The sequence below is a fragment of the Nerophis lumbriciformis genome, linkage group LG14 (genome assembly GCF_033978685.3).
Source record: "Nerophis lumbriciformis linkage group LG14, RoL_Nlum_v2.1, whole genome shotgun sequence".
Lineage (NCBI taxonomy): Eukaryota > Metazoa > Chordata > Actinopteri > Syngnathiformes > Syngnathidae > Nerophis > Nerophis lumbriciformis.
Window position 1 is genome coordinate 10,865,993 of NC_084561.2, and position 21,814 is coordinate 10,887,806.

At 35.1% G+C, this 21,814-nt stretch overlaps 1 protein-coding gene across 1 annotated transcript in view; it reads right to left on the reverse strand.

Annotated features, from left to right (window-relative positions):
* prrx1b (paired related homeobox 1b) overlaps window positions 1-21,558 on the reverse strand; it is a 35,470-nt gene extending 13,912 nt beyond the window's left edge. Inside the window, exon 1 of the mRNA XM_061976414.1 lies at window positions 20,694-21,558. Coding sequence (XP_061832398.1) covers window positions 20,694-20,925 — 232 coding nt within the window. The 5' untranslated portion in view covers window positions 20,926-21,558. The remainder of the gene's footprint in view (window positions 1-20,693) is intronic.
* Window positions 21,559-21,814: the final 256 nt, after the last annotated feature.

Consider the following 21,814-nt stretch of genomic DNA (forward strand, 5'->3'; position numbering starts at 1 on the left):
TACTTTACACATACTTCACAAATATATTTTACACGTGTTTGTACATACTTTTACACACATGGTATATACATATTTTACACATTTTACATACACTTAACAATGATATCCACACATACTTTACACATACGTCACATACATACTTTAAACATGAACGTTAATTAAATATTTTACACACATACATTACATATTTACTTTACACATAATTTTACACACAGTATACACACATGACTAACACATTTTATACCCACTTTTCAATGATATCCACATATTCTTTACCCATACTTCACATATATACTTTATACATATTCCTTACACATGCTTGTTACATACATACTTTACACATGCTTTGTATATACTTTTACACACATGGTATATACACATAATACATTTTATACACACATTACAATAACATCCGCATGTACTTTACACATGCATTGCACATCATTTTACACACGGTATACGCATTTTACACATTTTATACACACTTTCTATTGATATCTACTGATACTTTGGACATACCCTACACACATATTTTCCACACACACACACTTTACACATGCACGTTACATACATACTTTACACATGCGTTGCACATACTATTACATACATGGTTCTTACACATACTATACACATTTTATACACACTTCACAATAATATCCACATATACATTACTTATTACTTCACATCCATACTTGACACACATACATTCTTTACACATAATTTACACTTTTGGCACACACTTTACAATCATATCCACATATTCTTTACCCATAGTTCACATATATACTTTATACATATTCCTTACACATGCTTGTTACATACATACTTTACACATGCTTTGTATATACTTTTACACACATGGTAAACATAATACATAATAACACATTTTAAACACACATTACAATAATATCCGCATGTATTTTACACATACTTACGATGTATATACTTTACACACAGACGTTACATACATACTTTACACATGCATTGCACATCATTTTATACATTTTACACATTTTATACACACTTTCTATTGATATCTACTGATACTTTGGACATACTCTACACACATACTTTCCACACATACACACTTTACACATGCACGTTACATACATACCTTACACATGCTTTGCACATACTATTACATACATGGTTCTTACACATACTATACACATTTTATACACACTTCACAATAATATCCACATATACATTACTTATTACTTCACATCCATACTTGACACACGTACATTCTTTACACATAATTTACACTTTTTGCACACACTTTACAATTATATCCACATATACTGTACTTTACTAATTCTTTACATACATACTTAACATGTATACTTTACACATGCTTTACACATACTTGACGCGTATGCTATAAGCACATTTTACACATATTTTGCACACACACGTTTCACAATGATATTCACGTACCCTTTAGATTCAGAACATGCTTTACATACACTTTACACAAACTCTACACACTGGCTTAACACAAATATGTAACACACATTACATATATAATAAACACAAACTTTTGGTTCTTTTGTCTAGAATAGCCCAGAAACAGGGACACAGATTATATTTGTGTGCTGCGTGTTCCGCCTCATTTACAAAGGGAGCTCTGCACCATGATTGTACTTTTCATCAATTCCGCACGCAGTCTTAGTAGATCAATAGTGTGTGCATTTTTTTTTAAATTATTACTTAGATCTTAAAAAATAAACCCTTTGTATACACAGATAATTTACACACATGATATCCACACATACTTTACACACACACACACACACACACACGCACTTGTGAAAATAAATAATAATGTTTCTTTTCAAAAAAATCAAGGGTTAAAAGGAGTCTTCCCAAAAATGTTCATTGGATACATCTTATGTTACATGCAAATTGTACAATCATTAATGATACAAGACTAACATCATCAATGAGACAAAGACATAGAGAAGTAGCAACAAATACATTGAATGATAAACAGTATGACAGATAATTAAATTACAAATATTACCAATTATTATGAACAGACGTTTGACACATCACAAGTGCATGTATAATATCTATTGATATATATGATACAACAAAGCTTTCATGAGACACAGTTCTAAATTCATGCAAATTATTGAATTATTTACGTATTACTTTTGTGCGTAATCTTTGTAATATTGTTCCTACAATACAAACGGGTCAACAGCTGACCTCTTGGACAGTCTGCTTCACCCTGGGAAAGCATCAAACCCCCAACAATATGTATCGATTTATCTGTACAATACAGTGTCGCTAACAACGGCTCCTTTTCACTATTCATTCCTGTCACTAACTTGTCCAATCGTTAGCTTTGTTCACTCTTGTGTACTTGCTACTCCTACTGGGTAGAAGAGAGAGCTTGTTTTAGACTGAGCACTGCTGCCGCCTAGCTGCAAACTCCTGTATGGTTCTAACACGAACACTAGCGTATAGACACAAATTATGAAACTCTCTGGCCCTCAGAGATTTTCAAGAGAGGAGATACCAGTGATGAGAGCCAAGAAGACTACGAGTTCCAGAAGAGTAATCCACAGGCAACGAAACAACAAGGCTGGTTGCTAAGTACAATCCCTGTTTCCATACAATGATTTGCAAATCCTTTTCAAACCATATTCAATTGAATGCACTACGAAGACAAGATATTTGATGTTCAAACTCATAAACTTGTTTTTTTTTTTGCAAATAATAATTAACTTAGAATTTCATGGCTGCAACACGTGCCAAAGTAGTTGGGAAAGGGCATGTTCACCACTGTGTTACATGGCCTTTCCTTTTAACAACACTCAGTAAACGTTTGGGAACTGAGGAGACACATTTTTGAAGCTTCTCAGGTGGAATTCTTTCCCATTCTTGCTTGATGTACAGCTTAAGTTGTTCAACAGTCCGGGGGTCTCCGTTGTGGTATTTTAGGCTTCATAATGCGCCACACATTTTCAATGGGAGACAGGTCTGGAATACAGGCAGGCCAGTCTAGTACCTGCACTCTTTTACTATGAAGCCACGTTGATGTAACACGTGGCTTGGCATTGTCTTGCTGAAATAAGCAGGGGCGTCCATGGTAACGTTGCTTGGATGGCAACATATGTTGCTCTAAAACCTGTCTGAACCTTTCAGCATTAATAGCGCCTTCACAGATGTGTAAGTTACCCATGTCTTGGGCAATAATACACCCCCATACCATCACAGATGCTGGCTTTTCAACTTTGCGCCTATAACAATCCGGATGGTTCTTTTCCTCTTTGGTCCAGAGGACACAACATCCACAGTTTCCAAATACAATTTGAAATGTGGACTCGTCAGAACACAGAACACTTTTCCACTTTGTATCAGTCCATCTTAGATGGTGTTTCTGGGTGTTGTTGATAAACGGTTTTTGCCTTGCATAGTAGAGTTTTAACTCGCACTTACAGATGTAGCGACCAACTGTAGTTACTGACAGTGGGTTTCTGAAGTGTTCCTGAGCCCATGTGGTGATATCCTTTACACACTGATGTCGCTTGTTGATGCAGTACAGCCTGAAGGATCGAAGGTCAGGGGCTTAGCTGCTTACGTGCAGTGATTTCTCCAGATTCTCTGAACCCTTTGATGATATTACGGACCGTAGATGGTGAAATCCCTCAATTCCTTGCAGTAACTGGTTGAGAAAGGCTTTCTTAAACTTTCTTAATTTTTTTCCTAAACTGTTCAACAATTTGCTCACGCATTTGTTGACAAAGTGGTGACCCTCGCCCCATCCTTGTTTGTGAATGACTGAGCATTTCATGGAATCTACTTTTATACCCAATCATGGCACCCACCTGTTCCCAATTTGCCTGTTCACCTATGGGATGTTCCAAATAAGTGTTTGATGAGCATTCCTCAACTTTATCAGAATTTATTGCCACATTTCCCAACTTCTTTGTCACGTGTTGTTGGCATCAAATTCTAAAGTTAATGATTATTTGCAACAACAAAAAAAAAGTTTATCAGTTTGAACATCAAATATGTTGTCTTTGTAGCATATTCAACTGAATATGGGTTGAAAATTGTTTGCAAATCATTGTATTCCGTTTATATTTCCATCTAACACAATTTCCCAACTCATATGGAAACGGGGTTTGTAGGTTTGCATCAAGCTTGATGGTTTCTAATAGTCAGGAGCATCGATACACATGGTAAACACATTTCTGCAAAGTAGGATTATTATCAATAGATTGAATATTTTCATAGTTATAGCATAAAGTGAACTTTTTAGGACAGGAGTGTCATACGTACGGCCGAGATGACTTTGCTAAATATACAAATAATCTGTACTTTTGAATGAAACAAACTGCTGTTCTAAATATGTCCACTAGATGTCACAATAGCAATTATTTGTATCCCGATGGCTTCAGAGGGGGCGGAGCTATATGCCGTGTGTCAACACTTCTGTGTTTGGACACTACGTACATACACTGCTTATTAGTGACATTATGCAAAATGTGGATTTTTACGTTCATGCCTTGATTGTCAAAGATGTTGTTGGTAATGGAACCTGTGACATTTCTACCAAAATTAATGTTTATGTTAATTTGTGCATTTCGCGTTGTACTTATAACTGCGGACACTTTTTATAGGTGCACATAAATATGCCAAAAATAATAAGTATCCCCTTCTAACTTCATGTGTGATTAATGAACATGATGCTACACAAGTACAGAATAAACCACATGATGTTAGTACATCTGTTGAGGAAAATGAGTAAATTACATTAATAAAGATCCTGTAATGTGATATCATTAATCATAAACCCAAAGGGAAAAGCGGTAGGAAATGGATGGATGGATTTTATCTTCTGATAGATTAAAAATGAGCGCCAACAGGAGCATTTAAAAATTCTACCAGACTCAATTCCACCTAATATCATGAAGAACATGATCACATTATATATCCAGAAAGTATAAATAACGGCAAATGAAGATAGAATACTATTACCTATATCAACATATAAGTGTAAAAAAATATATATCATTGGTACATGTTCAGAATGTGCTTGTTCTATTTTTAAACAAAACAAAAATAATTAAAGTTGTCTTTATTTTTTATTTATCATGCCGTGATTTTACCAGTACGGCCCACTTGGGAATAGATTTTCCTCAGTGTGGCCCCTGAGCGAAAATTAGTTTGACACCCCAAGTTTAGATCCGTTTAAATGCACAATTTTACATAAGTAGAGCCCTCTAAACAAGAAATAACACCCATGTAGTCACCTTTACACTCGTTTCACCCAATAAAGTAGCCTTGAGTGTGTTCTACTGTAGATCACAGCACTCATTGTAATGGCAGTCACCCGGCCACTACAACAGGGCCAGGACGTGGAAATACTTAATCACATCCTTGGTAATGCCTCGCAGTCAGGACTGGGCTCGTGTGTGTTGAAACGACGGGCGTGAGTTGTTCTGCCAAAAGTTGACAGTCGCAGCTACGACCATTAGCCGTTTTGTTAGCATTCCGTGTTATTAGCGTGTCGTGGTGAAGATACAGTAACAGCAAGAGTAGAAGCAGTGTTGTCGTTCGCGGTGTTCACCCTTCAAAAGGAAATATACTTTTTGGGAAAATTTGCCTATCATTCACAATCCCTATGTGAGACAAGAGCAAATATATGGTCTCTATTTTGTGCATTATTAACTGTAAAGTACGGCTCGTACTAGACGGCTAACAATGTAACTAATCGTTAGCCTATTCTACATGCCTTAAAAAACATCCAAAAACCTGCCAACAATACTCCATTTACATGCCGTGAACTGCATATAATCCAAATATTGGCAATATTGTCATTATAAGCACGCAGTGTTTTCCTTCCGTCGCCTTGGTTTCGAGCTGTGTGTTTCTCTCCCTTGGACTCCCCCCCCCCTGGATATCGACTGCCTTCCAGGATCTCGCCCGCCCCCCTCGCATGGACACGGACTCTGACGCCTCTCTCTCTCGCCCTGGATCTTTCGCCTGTCTCACGGACTTCCCAGATAAGCCTCGCCCTCGTGGACTTCAAGTTTGGAACAACACCTCCCGGTAACACTCAACAGATAACTGCTTCACATAGTCTCACACCATACACACTCTTGACTTTAGTCACACTCCATTTCCTTAGTTATTAGTTAGTATTGTTTATTTATTATATATATATTTGGCTATATATATAATAAATCATAGAACTTTACTTCCCCCTTGTGTCGGTGTCGTCAACTCCATCCGAGAAACATAACAGGTTGTTGACTTTTCTTTTTAACCATAGTGAAGATAATGATAAATTCATCATCTAAGTGTGCAACATAAGTCTGGTGCTGAAAGATATAAACATCCCATCAGCTGGCATCCCAGTGAGAGCAGACATTGTACAGTAAGTGATTGTTTTATCATGTTTATATTTTATATTTCATGTTTAGCACCAAGCACTCCTTCTACATGATGCTTAATTATCCACTAGACTTGGATCGGCTAATTGCTCAGCGTCGAAAACTAGTAGCTCATCCTCCGTATATTCAGGCTTAAAAAATATAAACTTCTGGGTCATAATTTGTCCCAAAGTAGTCGTCCTCGGCTATCATGAAAACTGCCATGATTAGTAGTATTTGTTGAAGGAAATAGCGAACGCTGTGATGCATAAATGATGCCAAAATACGTAAATATTACATGTCTTAAATGTGCCTGTTACTACATTACATATAAACAGTACTTACAGAATGTGCATAAAAATTGAAAGAGGATTTTAGAATGCTTTATAGACGAAATAGAGCAAATCCTCATTACCTCCATTGTGAGCTGACTCTTGCTAGTGTGTATTTACAAATTAGAATGCATAAAAAAAGAGGAAAAACATGCGTTGTTGCCTCAGATAAGGATTGTGAATGAGAGGCAAAATTCTAAAAAAAAAGTGCAGTTGCCTTTTAAGGAGGGCTTTGAAATTTTGGGCACCACACGATTCGATTCGGAAATCAATACTTTTTTTTAATAACATTGGGTGCCAGTTTTTTGATTAACTAAATTCCTCCATAAAATACACAAACATCTCTGATAAATGTCTATATTACTTCAAAGAAAACCGGTTTTCTTTCACACATTTCTACCCAAACAGTTTATAAAGTCAAATACAAATAAGGCAGCAAGAAAAGTAACGAACATTTCTCTTTTCTGAAGTAAATCTGTACAGCAGATATGAGCATCTACATCCACAATATGGTTTGCCTGAGTGGCTGCACAGGACAGATTTAGAAAAATTAAAAAGATCGATTTTTATTAATTGAATAAAAATCGTTACAAATAAGATTGTTGTTCATTCAAATTTTTTTAATTATTTTTTTTTATCGACAACCCTACCTAAACCCCAGAAACGGAAGTCCCGCTAGATCAGAACTGGGCAAATTAAGGCCTGGGGGTCACATGCTATTTAAGCTTGTCCATCTGGCCCGCCGGATATTCCCAAAATATTTTTTTTAGGTCTTTAAGATGGAAAGTGTAGCTGCCAATATGATGTGCAGTCATGTTTTCAAACTACCGTAAGTCTTGAACTATATAAAGTATTTCAATGGTTGCAATCTGCGCTTTTGTATGATATACCAGTTAATATGGTCATCTAATGAATTACGATGGTCCTCTAATTAGTTACTATGATAATCTAAGTCACAGCAGCTCTGATGAGGCACCAAGCAGTGTGGGTGGGGAGCGTTTCCACAGAGTGTTTCCAGAGCCTGAAATGTGAGTGTCAGGGACAGACGCAGAAAAAGGTGATTTGTACAAGAAAGTTCTAAAGCTTAGTGATATATCAGATGTATCAGATTGTAGGTGTGTTTTTTTTACCCTTCGCGCCTGTGTTTACCCTGTGTTTCTTGCTGAGATAGGCTCCAGCACCCCTTCGCGACCCCGATAGGGTCAAGCGGTAGAAAATGGATGGATGGATGGATAGATGTTGCATTTTTGTTGCGTTTTGCTTAATTGTAAAATATGCCGACCGAGAGGGTGTGACGTTCATATGTTGTCAATATTCAGTGTTTTACCGTTCATAGTTAATATTGTAAATCCCACATTCTTTATTTGTATGTACATTCTGGGTGTCTCATTCAGTAAAAAAATTTTTTAAATTACATTCGGTTTTTTAAGGCGGTCTGTCATAACGTTTTGAGCATTCAATCTTTATTGTGAGGTTTTTATTAGTGTTCCTAAAAATAGATATACCGGCCCCCAGACACATTTTTTTCCTCAAAATTTGGCCCCTGGGTCAAAATAATTACCCAGGCCTGCGCTAGATGAATGTCTTTATCGACCGCCATTACAAAATAATAGAATATTAGCCAAATACTGCACTGTAGAAGGTAATAAACATAAATACTGTAAGATTTAATTTGACACTTAATTTAGGCTAAAACTATGCAGAATAGAGATGTCCGATAATGGCTTTTTTGCCGATATCCGATATTCCGATATTGTCCAACTCTTAATTACCGATTCCGATATCAACCGATACCGATAAATACAGTCGTGGAATTAACACATTATTATGCCTAATTTTGTTGTGATTCCCCGCTGGATACATTAAACAATGTAACAAGGTTTTCCAAAATAAATCAACTCAAGTTATGGAAAAAAATGCCAACATGGCACTGCCATATTTATTATTGGAGTCACAAAGTGCTTCTTTTTTTTTTAACATGCCTCAAAACAGCAGCTTGGAATTTGGGACATGCTGACGTGGGGGGGGGTTGTATATTGTAGCATCCCGGAAGAGTTAGTGCTGCAAGGGGTTCTGGGTATCTGTTCTGTTGTGTTTATGTTGTGTTACGGTGTGGATGTTCTCCCGAAATGTGTTTGTCATTCATGTTTGGTGTGGGTTCACAGTGTGGCGCATATTTGTAATAGTGTTAAAGTTGTTTATACGGCCACCCTCATTGTGACCTGTATGGCTGTTGACCAAGTATACATGCATTCACTTGTGTGTGTGAAAAGCCGTAGATATTATGTGACTGGGCCGGCACGCAAAGGCAGTGCCTTTAAGGTTTATTGGCGCTCTGTACTTCTCCCTACGTCCGTGTACACAGCAGCGTTTTAAAAAGTCATACATTTTACTTTTTGAAACCGTTACCGATAATTTTGAAACTGATACCGATAATTTCCGATATTACATTTTAAAGCATTTATCGGCTGATAATATCGGACTGCCGATATTATCGGACATCTCTAATGCAGAATATGCTTTAAAAAAACAAATAAGAGTGAAGTCCCAATAGTTGTAGTGCTATGTGACAACATACAACATTACATACTTGCCAACCTTGAGACCTCCGATTTCGGGAGGTGGGGGGCGGGGGGCGTGGTTGGGGGCGTGGTTAAGATAGATATATATAAAAAAAATATATATATATATATATATATATATATATATATAAGAAATACTTGACTTTCAGTGAATTCTAGCTATATTTTTATTATTATTATTATATATATATATATATATATATATATATATATATATATATATATATATATATATATATATATATATATATATATATATATAATAAATACTTGAATTTCAGTGTTCATTTATTTACACATATACACACACATAACACTCATCTACTCATTGTTGAGTTAAGGGTTGAATTGTCCATCCTTGTTCTATTCTCTGTCACTATTTCAGAACACACACATTATACAAATATACATTATAAAATCAATAAGAAAACGGGAGCTCTACTTTAGGAGTCTGAATTAGGATCAGAAGTTCCTATATAAACATTGCGCACTCACGTCGCCATTTTGTATTGATTACTGCAGCTGTGCACTGGATTCATTCACAAATACAAATTACAACTCACAAACACTTTAGAGTTAGGCTCCACCATCAGAATGTGTACTTAAACTTATAAAGATCACATGGATATTATTCAGTGAGTTGATTCACCAAAACTAACCTGTTATACAGGAGGAAAGCACACAGGACGTTTCAATTGTTCACAGACTGGTCGCTCTCATCAGAATGACAAGACACTTCCGGTCTGCAGGTGATAGCATTCAATTGGGAAGAAACGCCCTACTGCCCCCTACTGACCAATGTGAATACTGATAAATGTGTAATGACAGCTCCAAAAACGAATTCAAACCACAAAATAAAATAAATAAATCAACACAAAAATGTGACACATTATGGGTGGGTCACATATGCATGTACAGTAGATGGCAGTATTGTCCTGTTTAAAAGTGTCACAACATTGCTGTTTACGGCAGACGAACTGCTTTACGGTAGACGAAAACTTGACTGCTGTTGTTGTGTGTTGTTACCGCGCTTGGAGGACGTTAATGAAACTGCCTAACAATAAACCCACATAAGAAACCAAGAACTCGCCCTCGATCATTCTACAGTTATAACGTGATTGGGCAGGCATGCTGTTTATATTGTGGGAAAGCAGACGTGAGAACAGGCTGTCAACACGTCACTCAGGTCCGCATGGAGCTGGAGGGGGCGTGGCCTCCAGCTCCGCCTGAATTTCGGGAGATTTTCAGGAGAAAATTTGTCCCGGGAGGTTTTCGGGAGAGGAGCTGAATTTCGGGAGTCTCCCGGAAAATCCCGGAGGGTTGGCAAGTATGCAACATTATCTTTAAAAAATGATAGTGATAAAAGTGATATCCTGGAAAGAAGAAGGAAATGAGTGAGACGTACAAAGAGAAAGTAAAAAAAGCAGGGTAAGAAGAGCAATACGTCATCTTTTGCTGGACAAGACACAAACAAGATGGAGACAACAGACCAATAACACAACAGCATAATAAATACCAGGGGTAGCGTAAAATTCTAATTGCGATTCTTATTTATCACGATTCTGAATCGAGGTAACTGCGGCCAAAGTGTTTTGTTCAAGCAGTACAGCGCTACCAACGTTAGCTCGCTCGCTAGATGTTGCTGTTGTTTTAGCACAGAGGTCGGCAACCCGCGGCTCTAGCGCCGCCCTAGTGGCTCTCTGGAGCTTTTTCAGAAATGTATGAAAAATGGAAAAAGATGAGGGGAAAACAGTCTATTTGTTGTTTTAATATGGTTTCTGTAGGAGGACAAACATGACACAAACCTCCCTAATTGTTATAAAGCACACTGTTTATATTAAACATGCTTCACTGATTCGAGTATTTGGCGAGCGCCGTTTTGTCCTACTAATTTTGGCGGTCCTTGAACTCACCGTAGTTTGTTTACATCAGGGGTTGGCAACCCGCGGCTCTACGGCTCTTTAGCGCCGCCCTAGTGGCTCTCTGGAGCTTTTTAAAAAATGTATAAAAAATGAAAAAAGATGAGGGGAAAAAAAATCTATTTTTTGTTTTAATATGGTTTCTGTAGGAGGACAAACATGACACAAGCCTCCTTAAATGTTACAAAGCACACTGTTTATATTAAACATGCTTCACTGATTCGAGTATTTGGCGAGCGCCGTTTTGTCCTACTAATTTTGGCGGTCCTTGAACTCACCATAGTTTGTTTACATGTATAACTTTCTCCGACTTTCTAGGACGTGTTTTATGCCACTTATTTTTCTGTCTCATTTTGTCCACCAAACTTTCAACGTTGTTCATGAAAGGTGAGTTTTGTTGATGTTTTTGACTTGTGTGGAGTGCTAATCAGACATATTTGGTCACTGCATGACTGCAAGCTAATCGATGCTAACATGCTATTTAGGCTAGCTATATGTACATATTGCATCATTATGCCTCATTTGTAGCTATATTTGAGCTCATTTAGTTTCCTTTAAGTCCTCTTAATTCAATTTATATCTCATGACACACTATCTGTATGTAATATGGCTTTTAATTTTTTCGGCTCCAGACAGATTTGTTTTTGTATTTTTGGTCCAATATGGCTCTTTCAACATTTCGGGTTGCCGACCCCTGGTTTACATGTATAACTTTCTATGACGTGTTTTATGCCACTTCTTTTTCTGTCTCATTTTGTCCACCAAACTTTTAAGGTTGTGCATGAAAGGTAAGTTTTGTTGATGTTATTGACTTGTTGGAGTGCTAATCAGACATATTTGGTCACTGCATGACTGCAAGCTAATCGATGCTAACATGCTATTTAGGCTAGCTATATGTACATATTGCATCATAATGCGCTCTGCGATGAGGTGGCGACTTGTCCAGGGTGTACCCCGCCTTCCGCCCGATTGTAGCTGAGATAGGCTCTAGTACCCCCGCGACCCGGAAGGGAATAAGCGGTAGAAAATGGATGGATGGATGGGCATGATAATGCCTCATTTGTAGCTATATTTGAGCTCATTTAGTTTCCTTTAAGTCCTCTTAATTCAATTTATATCTCATGACACACTATCTGTATGTAATATGGCTTTTAATTTTTTGCGGCTCCAGACAGATTTTTAAAAAAAATTTTTGGTCCAATATGGCTCTTTCAACATTTTGGGTTGCCGTTAGCATGAAGCTACAATACAGTCAGCTAGTTGTTACGGAAGGCAAACCTTTGGGCGCACTTCCGATTCTACAATTTCCCTAGTAAGAAGGAGCTTAAGATGACATATACGGTGTGGAAAATGTGAAAAATAAAAACGACTTCAAATTCGATAGAACCACATCTTACGCCGTCACCATTTTACCATGAATTGATTAACGTGGACCCCGACTTTTTTAAACAAGTTAAAAAACGTATTCGGGTGTTACCATTTAGTGGTCAATTGTACGGAATATGTACTGTACTGTGCAATATACTAATAAAAGTCTCAATCAATCAATCAATCAATCAAAACCCGGTGTTGGCAACTCTTGAGCAATGCACACGCCATCGCCTCACTAAACTTCCAGAACATTTCATGTTCAGCTTTGCAAGGTAAGCAGAAACAAATGTTCCAATTTGTGTATTTACAGTTTCACAAAAACATTATTGACATTTTTCCTTCAACGTTGCCACTTTTTCTTTTTGTAACCACACTTTCCCACTGCTCTTAGACAATCTTACAGAGGACTGTCGTACCTTTGTGAACCTTTATGACTTAACGAGTGTTGATTACGAATGTGATTGTGTTGGTTTGAGGACATTTTAACGGTTTGGGAAAAAATTTGATCTATAAATACCATATTTATTTCGATTACTGTAACATATTATTTTTGGGTCTCCCTATGTCTAGCATTAAAAGATTACAGTTGGTACAAAATGCGGCTGCTAGACTTTTGACAAGAACAAGAAAGTTTGATCATATTACGCCTATACTGGCTCACCTGCACTGGCTTCCTGTGCACTTAAGATGTGACTTTAAGGTTTTACTAAAATACTACACGGTCTAGCTCCAGCATATCTTGCCGATTGTATTGTACCATATGTCCCGGCAAGAAATCTGCGTTCAAAGAACTCCGGCTTATTAGTGATTCCCAGAGCCCAAAAAAAGTCTGCGGGCTTTAGAGCGTTTTCTATTCGGGCTCCAGTACTCTGGAATGCCCTCACGGTAACAATTAGAGATGCTACCTCAGTAGAAGCATTTAAGTCCCATCTTAAAACTCATTTGTATACTCTAGCCTTTAAATAGACCCCCTTTTTAGACCAGTTGATCTGCCGTTTCTTTTCTTTTCTCCTCTGCCCCCCTCTCCCTTGTGGTGGGGGGGCAGAAACAAACAAAGAGAAAAAGCCACCAAAATAAGAGCGCAAGACAAGAACTAAAACACTACACACAGGAAAACCGCAAAAAAGTCTGAATAAGTCAGGGCATGATGTGACAGGTGGTGACAGTACACCTACCGGTACTTTGAGACAAGAGCTATAGTGATGCATGCTGGGTTATGCTTTAAAGTCATATCCAACAATTGCGACAACGACTTTTTTCTGTCAACTGAGTTTCGTTTTTTAATGATTTCTGCTGGTGGTGTGCCTCCGGATTTTTCAATGAAAAAAATGTGCCTCGGCTCAAAAAAGGTTGAAAAACACTGCAATAGCTAACCGCTAACAGCAAACAAGCGCTCCTAAATGTAAGCAAATGCCATGGGTAAATCTACACAGACAAAAGCTGTGATGATAAAAAGTAGAAGAGCCATATATAGTCGATACTACAATGATTACGTCAACATGTTTTATGAGCACAAAATCTTTTGTCATTTTTTAAATCGTTTTTAAACTCAGGAAATACGTCCCTAGACACAGGAGAACTTGAATTATGACCAATGTATGATCTTGTAACAACTTGGTATTGGATCCATAACAGAATTTGTGGTATCACCCAAAACTAATGTAAAGTATCCAAACAACAGACGGATGAGTGATAACTACATTTGAACAGAAGTGTAGATAAAACATGTTAAAACAGAAAGCAAGCAGATATTAACAGTAAATGAACAACTAGATCAATAATCAATTTTCTACAGCTTGTCCCTCTTAATTTTTACAAAATTGAATGATAAATGACACGATATGTTACTGCATACGTCAGCAGCCAATTAGGAGCCTTTGTTGGCTTACTTACTACTAGATATGTCTGATAATGGCTTTTTTGCCGATATCCGATATTGTCCAACTCTTAATTACCGATGCCAATATCAACCGATACCGATATATACAGTTGTGGAATTAACACATTATTATGCCTACTTTTGTTGTGATGCCCCGCTGGATGCATTAAACAATGTAACAAGGTTTTCCAAAATAAATCAACTCAAGTTATGGAAAAAAGTGCCAACATGGCACTGCCATATTTATTATTGAAGTCACAAAGTGCTTTTTTTTTTTAACATGCCTCAAAACAGCAGCTTGGAATTTGGGACATGCTCTCCCTGAGAGAGCATGAGGAGGTTGAGGTGGGCGGGGTTATGGGGGGGGGGGGTTCTAGGGTAGGGGGTAGCGGGGGGTGTATATTGTAGCGTCCCGGAAATGTGTTTGTCATTCTTGTTTGGTGTGGGTTCACAGTGTGGCGCATTATTGTAACAGTGTTAAAGTTGTTTATACAGCCACCCTCAGTGTGACCTGTATGGTTGTTGATCAAGTATGACTTGCATTCACTTGTGTGTGTGAAAAGCCGTAGATATTATGTGATTGGGCCGGCACGCAAAGGCAGTGCCTTTAAGGTTTATTGGCGCTCTGTACTTCTCCCTATGTCCGTGTACACAGCGGCGTTTTAAAACGTCATAAATTTTACTTTTTGAAACCGATACTGATCATTTTGAGACCGATACCGATCATTTCCGATATCAAATTTTAAAGCATTTATCGGCCGATAATATCGGACTGCCGATATTATCGGACTTCCCTACTTACTACTAAAAGTGAAGTTGTTTAGTGCGTTCACTATGTTATTTAATACCTTTTTTTTAATGCAATATGAAACACATGTTTAATACATCATATGATTTTTCGTTGAAGTACATTTGGTTTGTGGTACCCTATATTTTGAAAAGTATCGAAATACATTTGAGTACTGATACCGGTACTAAAATATTGGTATGTGGACAACCCTAATAGCCACCGACCCCGTTGTGTCCAATTTACATCAAATCAAGTGATACCATATTTTGAATACCTTTGTTGCGCTTGATGTCACGTCCGGTTTTAGCAAAAAACGCACAAATAGTTTTAGCGGACTTCCTTGACGTAGTTGCGATTTTCCATGCCGAACGCATTCATCCACTTTTCAAAACACGCTAGCCCGATGCTAATTTAGATTGGATATGCCATAAAAGGGCTGTGAATCTTTGGCCGCTACACGATTCGATTAGATTTTTCGGGGTAAAGATTCGATTCAGAATAGATTCTCAATTCATACTCAATACTTTTTTAACAACATCAACAATATGATTTGCCTGGCTGGAACAGACAGATAAAAAATGTATTAATTAATTTAAATTTTTTTAAATAACAATATATATATATATATATATATATATATATATATATATATATATATATATATAAGCGGTAGTGGATGGATGGATATATATATGTATATATATATATATATATATATATATATATATGTATATAGTATCTTTTAAAAGTTGATTTTCAAATGAATCGTGATTCTTATTTGTAACGATTCCTAATTGACTTTTTTTTTTTAAATCGATTAGAAAAAGATATATGTAAACATATACATATTTATATATATATATTTATTTTTATTTTATTTATTTATTTATTTATTTAATTTTTTTTATCGATTTTTTTTTTTTGGCGATTTTTTTTTTTTTTAATTGATTAGGAATCATTACTAATAAGAGTCTCGATTCATTTGAATTTTAAAAAAAATTCAAATGAATTTGACATCCCTATGCCATATACATTAGCGATTTTACATGGCGATTTCAACACTTGCAAATTTGTTAATGAAAAACAAAAAGATGTGGTTACAATGAAACAGCTGGTGAGTATTAAATACAATGTTTGCAGTATAAAACACTTTGTAGGAGTCAACAAAAGTCAAAAGTGGTGCATTCCACCTAATGGCAAAGACTACTTCCTGACTGCGGCAACACACATCGGACAAACTGAAATGAAGGCATACTTGCAAATTATATTTAGAAGTGTAGGAAAACAAAGTATAACAGCTTGACAGTACAGTTATCCGTATCAACTCACTGTTAAATGTTAAATATGTTTTATCATTATAAAGCAAATTAACATTTATGACCACACAAACACAAAAGTATGGAAAGTTGGTCCCATTCGGTACCGATATCGATTACCAGAAGCTCGCCACAAGATTTTGAGGAGCACACCAACGTGTCAAAGAATATTTGCTTCAACAATTTCCGACATTATGCCTACATTTAATGACAAATGACCACAAAATATCATAAAGACAATAACTGCACTGTTGGAGTGGAGATCTGATTCCCAAATGAAGTACAATTTAAGTGTTTCCAGTATTAAAAAAAAACACCACAAACCTCTCCTTTTCTTTTCAATGTATCTCTAATAATAGTGATGAACGTTAAAGGAATATTTTATATCTATTAAAGTATAGTTATATGTTATGCACGTAATTGGACGAATAAAAATGAGTACCAGCAAAAATGTTCATTTTATAAACGGTAAATGTTAGTGTTGAGTACACACATACTGCACGTACTGTACATAGATACTTCGGTTGAAAACTTGTCTCCGCTATTTTCTGCCTAAGTCAATCAATTGTTGAGAGAGAAATGGTTTATGTTGTCATAGCGTCACCCTGCGAATGATTGACATGTCAGCGGCTCACATTAGATTCAATTACAAGCGCATAGCTTGAAAAAGTAGCCGACCTTTCACCTTTTCTTCCAAAACCAAAAGTCAAATGACGTCAATTACATAAATGACTCTCCTTTTTTCAACTCTTTTGGCCACGAGCCAAAGCGTTCAATTATTCTATTATTATATGAATGATGATTCACATGGACTTTGAAATGTTTCACATATTTTTACTGCGTCTCATGCAAGTGTACGCATATTTTTTTGACTTTGTTTAGCGTGTTCCCAGTCATCTAAACCCTGATAATAACGCAAATGTTACAATTATTACAGTATTAATCTTCATTCAAGTTTTATTGGCAATAATAACTTGGCATATCACAGCATTAATCTACAACAAAGTTATTATTGTGAAATATTACATTCATTACTTTATTAATTCACACCAAAGTTTATATTTTCAAATGTTACATTTATTATAGTATTAATCTTCGTTCAAATTATTATTGTCACCTTTTACATTAATCACAATATTTATCTATAACAAAGTTTTTGGCACATGTTACATTATTACAGTATTATTTTACATTCAAGTTATTACTGTCAAAATTGACAGTAATCACAGTATTATTCTAAAACAAAACTAATATTGTCAAATGTTATATTCATTAGAAAAGTAATCTACATTTAAGTTATTATCGTCAAATATATGTTCATTACAGTGTCCGCAACAAAGTTATTCTCTTCAAATATTACATTAATGGCAGTATTTAATCTACAACAAAGTTTTTTATTGTCAAATGTTACATGTACTACAGTATTATTATACATTCAAGGTATTATTGTCAAATGTTGCATTTATTACAGTATTAATCTACATTCAAATTAGTATCATTAAATGTACATTAACAACAGCATTGATCTATAACCACATTATTATTGTCATATCACTTAAATGCTATATTAAATACAATATTAAATAAACGTTCAAGTTATTATTGTCAAGTGTTGCATTTATTACAGTATTAATATATGTTAAAATAATTGTTTTGTTAAATGTTACATTTATTACAGTATTAATGTACAACAAATGTATTATTGTCCAATATTACATTGATCACAGCATTAAGGTGCATAATAGCAATAATTATATAAATGGGTCTATAATAATAGCTCATTAAAAATACTTGTCCACCCCTTATTAGAAAAAAATATAAAACGTTATTGTTTTTTAAATGCTAATTATAATATTACGCACTTTCAAAGACACCCGTGTCCAAACCGTTTCAACTGACGGCTGCATAATTAAATTTAATTATTCTTAAAAACCGGCTAAAACCAACAAATTCATTATAATAATTTTAACATTAATAATAATGATTATTAAGTATTATATATTTCAAGAAAAATGGGCTTGTCAGCCTTTTGGTAAAGTGACAGAGCGTATTATTTCTTGAATGTTAAAATGTATTTAGACAATAATATGTATGTTATATTTAATTCTGAATTTAAATTAATCCATGTATTATTTCCATTTCATCACTTATTCAAACAATCCAATGTGGAACAATGGTTGTCTATTAACAAGTTCCAAAAAAAAAACATATTCTTATTGAAAATGAATGTACAATTTTCTAACGAGAAAACATTCAACTTATTGAAGAGATACAGGACAATCATTTTCTAATATTTTTCTTCATCACAGTTTTCACACAACTGTTTAAAAAAATATCCTCTTTTTTTGTCCTTACTTGAAACCTTAATGCTATTTTTTTACCTTTTTAGTATTTTTTATTTTCCTATGTAATTTCAAAAATACTTGTACTAAAGCAACATGATGGAAATACAGTGCACAAAATTAATATAAAGTGATGTGTTGTGAATTGTAATAATATTGTAGATATTGATTTCCATCCTAATAATAATAATATTAATGCCACAATAAATCGGAGTCATGGTATGTGTTGTTATTGTTTAAAGACAAGCGTGTTAATGATGACAAACGATTAGGGTCAGATGGTGTGAGAGTGTTTGACAGGCGGAAAATAAGCTGAAATTAACGACGTGACCTAAAACCACTTCCACTCCGTCACGACGCTCATTTTGAGCCTTTAAGATAACAACAACACCCATTAAACCCCTAAAAAATGTCATTTTCTTCTCGCTCCTTGCTGCAACAGAAAGACTTTTTGTTTGTTGAACTTTTACTCCGGCGTCCTTTTGGACTACTGGAAAAAACACATTTAGCCCACCTTCAAAGGCCAAAATATCGGGTGCATAAAACTTTACACGGTTGCCCCCACAGTCTGGACACACAACTACTTTGTACAAAAAAAAATACATAATTATTTTTAAAAAATTAACAAGAATAACAAATATACTTTTTCTTTTTTTTAAAACCTACCTACCTACTGTACATATATATATATATATATATATATATATATATATATATATATATATATATATATATATATATATATATATATATATATATATATATATATATATATATATATATATATATATATATGTATGTATGTATGTATGTATGTATGTATGTATATATATATATATATATATATAATGTTTACAAAAATACACTTTAATTATACCTTTTAAATGCATGTTAATATATATATATATATATACATATATACCATACATTTATATGTATATATATATATATATATATATATATATATATATATATATATACATATATACCATACATTTATATGTATATATATATATATATATATATATGTATATATATATATGTATATATATATACATACATACATATATACCAACACACATTTAAAACGTGTAATTAAATTGTACTTTTGTAAACATAATGTCTATTTTAACACCCGCAGTGTATATATATATATATATATATATATATATATATATATATATATATATATATATATATATATACCAACATACATTTAAATATATGTATATATATACATACATATATACCAACATATATTTAAATATATATATATATATATATATATATATATATATATATATATATATATATATATATATATATACCAACATACATTTAAATATGTGTATATACTGTATATATATACATACATATATACCAACACACATTTAAAAAGTGTAATTAAATTGTACTTTTGTAAACATAATGTCTATTTTAACACCCGTTGTATATATGTATATATATACATACATATATACCAACATACATTTAAATATATATATATATATATATATATATATATATATATATATATATATATATACCAACATACATTTAAATATGTGTATATACTGTATATATATATATATACATACATATATACCAACACACATTAAAAAAGTGTAATTAAATTGTAGTTTTATAAACATAATGTCTATTTTAACACCTGCTAGAATAAAGGGGATATTATTACATGATGTATTATGATGCACTGGAAAAAAATCAATCAAAGTATTGATCGGTTGTATTATTGACGCTGAAGCTACTTACTGTCCTGTTGGTTGGTGTCGCTCCCGCTGGTGAGTCCCGGAGACTCCAGTAAACTTCTCCCGGCCTCGCCGACGCTCTCGTCGGCCTGAGAGCCCACCATCTCCCCGGCTTCTTCCAGATCCAGAAGGTGGCTCACGGAGAAGTTCTTCTTGGCTTGCAAGTGGTCCAGGTTGGCGGTGACGGGACTCTCCAAGCGGTTCCGGTCCATTCCATGTGTGTAACTGGACGTCATGACAGCGAGGGAAGGGAAGAAAAAAAAGAACCCAAACTGAAAAAAGAAATAGATCCTTGCTTTGCAGGGCGTCTCTTTTCCGTTGGACAAAAGACAAAAAAATACGAGCCTTGGAGGCTCGAAGAAAAAAGGCGAAAGTTTCTCCCTGCGTCGTTCCCGCAATCAGAGCTTAAAGTCAATCCATACACCAAAAATAACACAACAAGTTTGTTGTCAAACTTTAGCAATGTTTTCTCAAAGCTCCTCTTGGACTTGTCTTCACTCACGGCTGGAGTCACATGTGAGCAGGAAGAGACGCTGCCCCTTCTGATGACGACCAGATGTGTCCGCAACGCCTGCCCCGCTGCAGGAATGATGCACCAATGATGCAGGACCCAAGCAGCAATGAGGCAGTGACTATATAGTAATAAAGCAGTAACAATGCAGTAGTGATATAGTAATAGCGTAGTAATGAATGAGGAATAACGCAGCAGCAATATAGTAACAATGCAGTAATAAGGCGGTATCAATGAGGCAGTATTAACGCAGTAATAAGGCCGTATTAAAGTGGTAACGATGCAGTAGAAGTAGGCTGGGCGCGTGTCCTTCAGGCTATCAAGCTGCGCTCTTCCTTTCCGTCAAATGAAAAGTTTTGCTCGTGTGGAAATAACTTTTAAAAACAACCTTCAGCAAGTCTCCTCCCCTTTGGAAGAAATTGCAGCAGAAGGAAGAACAACAACTTCGTCGCTCTGCTTCTCCTCACAAAACTTACAACTTATACACAAAGTTAATTTAGCTGTACCCAACCCTTACCCTAACCCTACCACTGCGCATCTTAAGTCTGGACGTTTATTATACAGTACACTCATAATATACACACATTAAATACACACATGAAATAAACTCATAA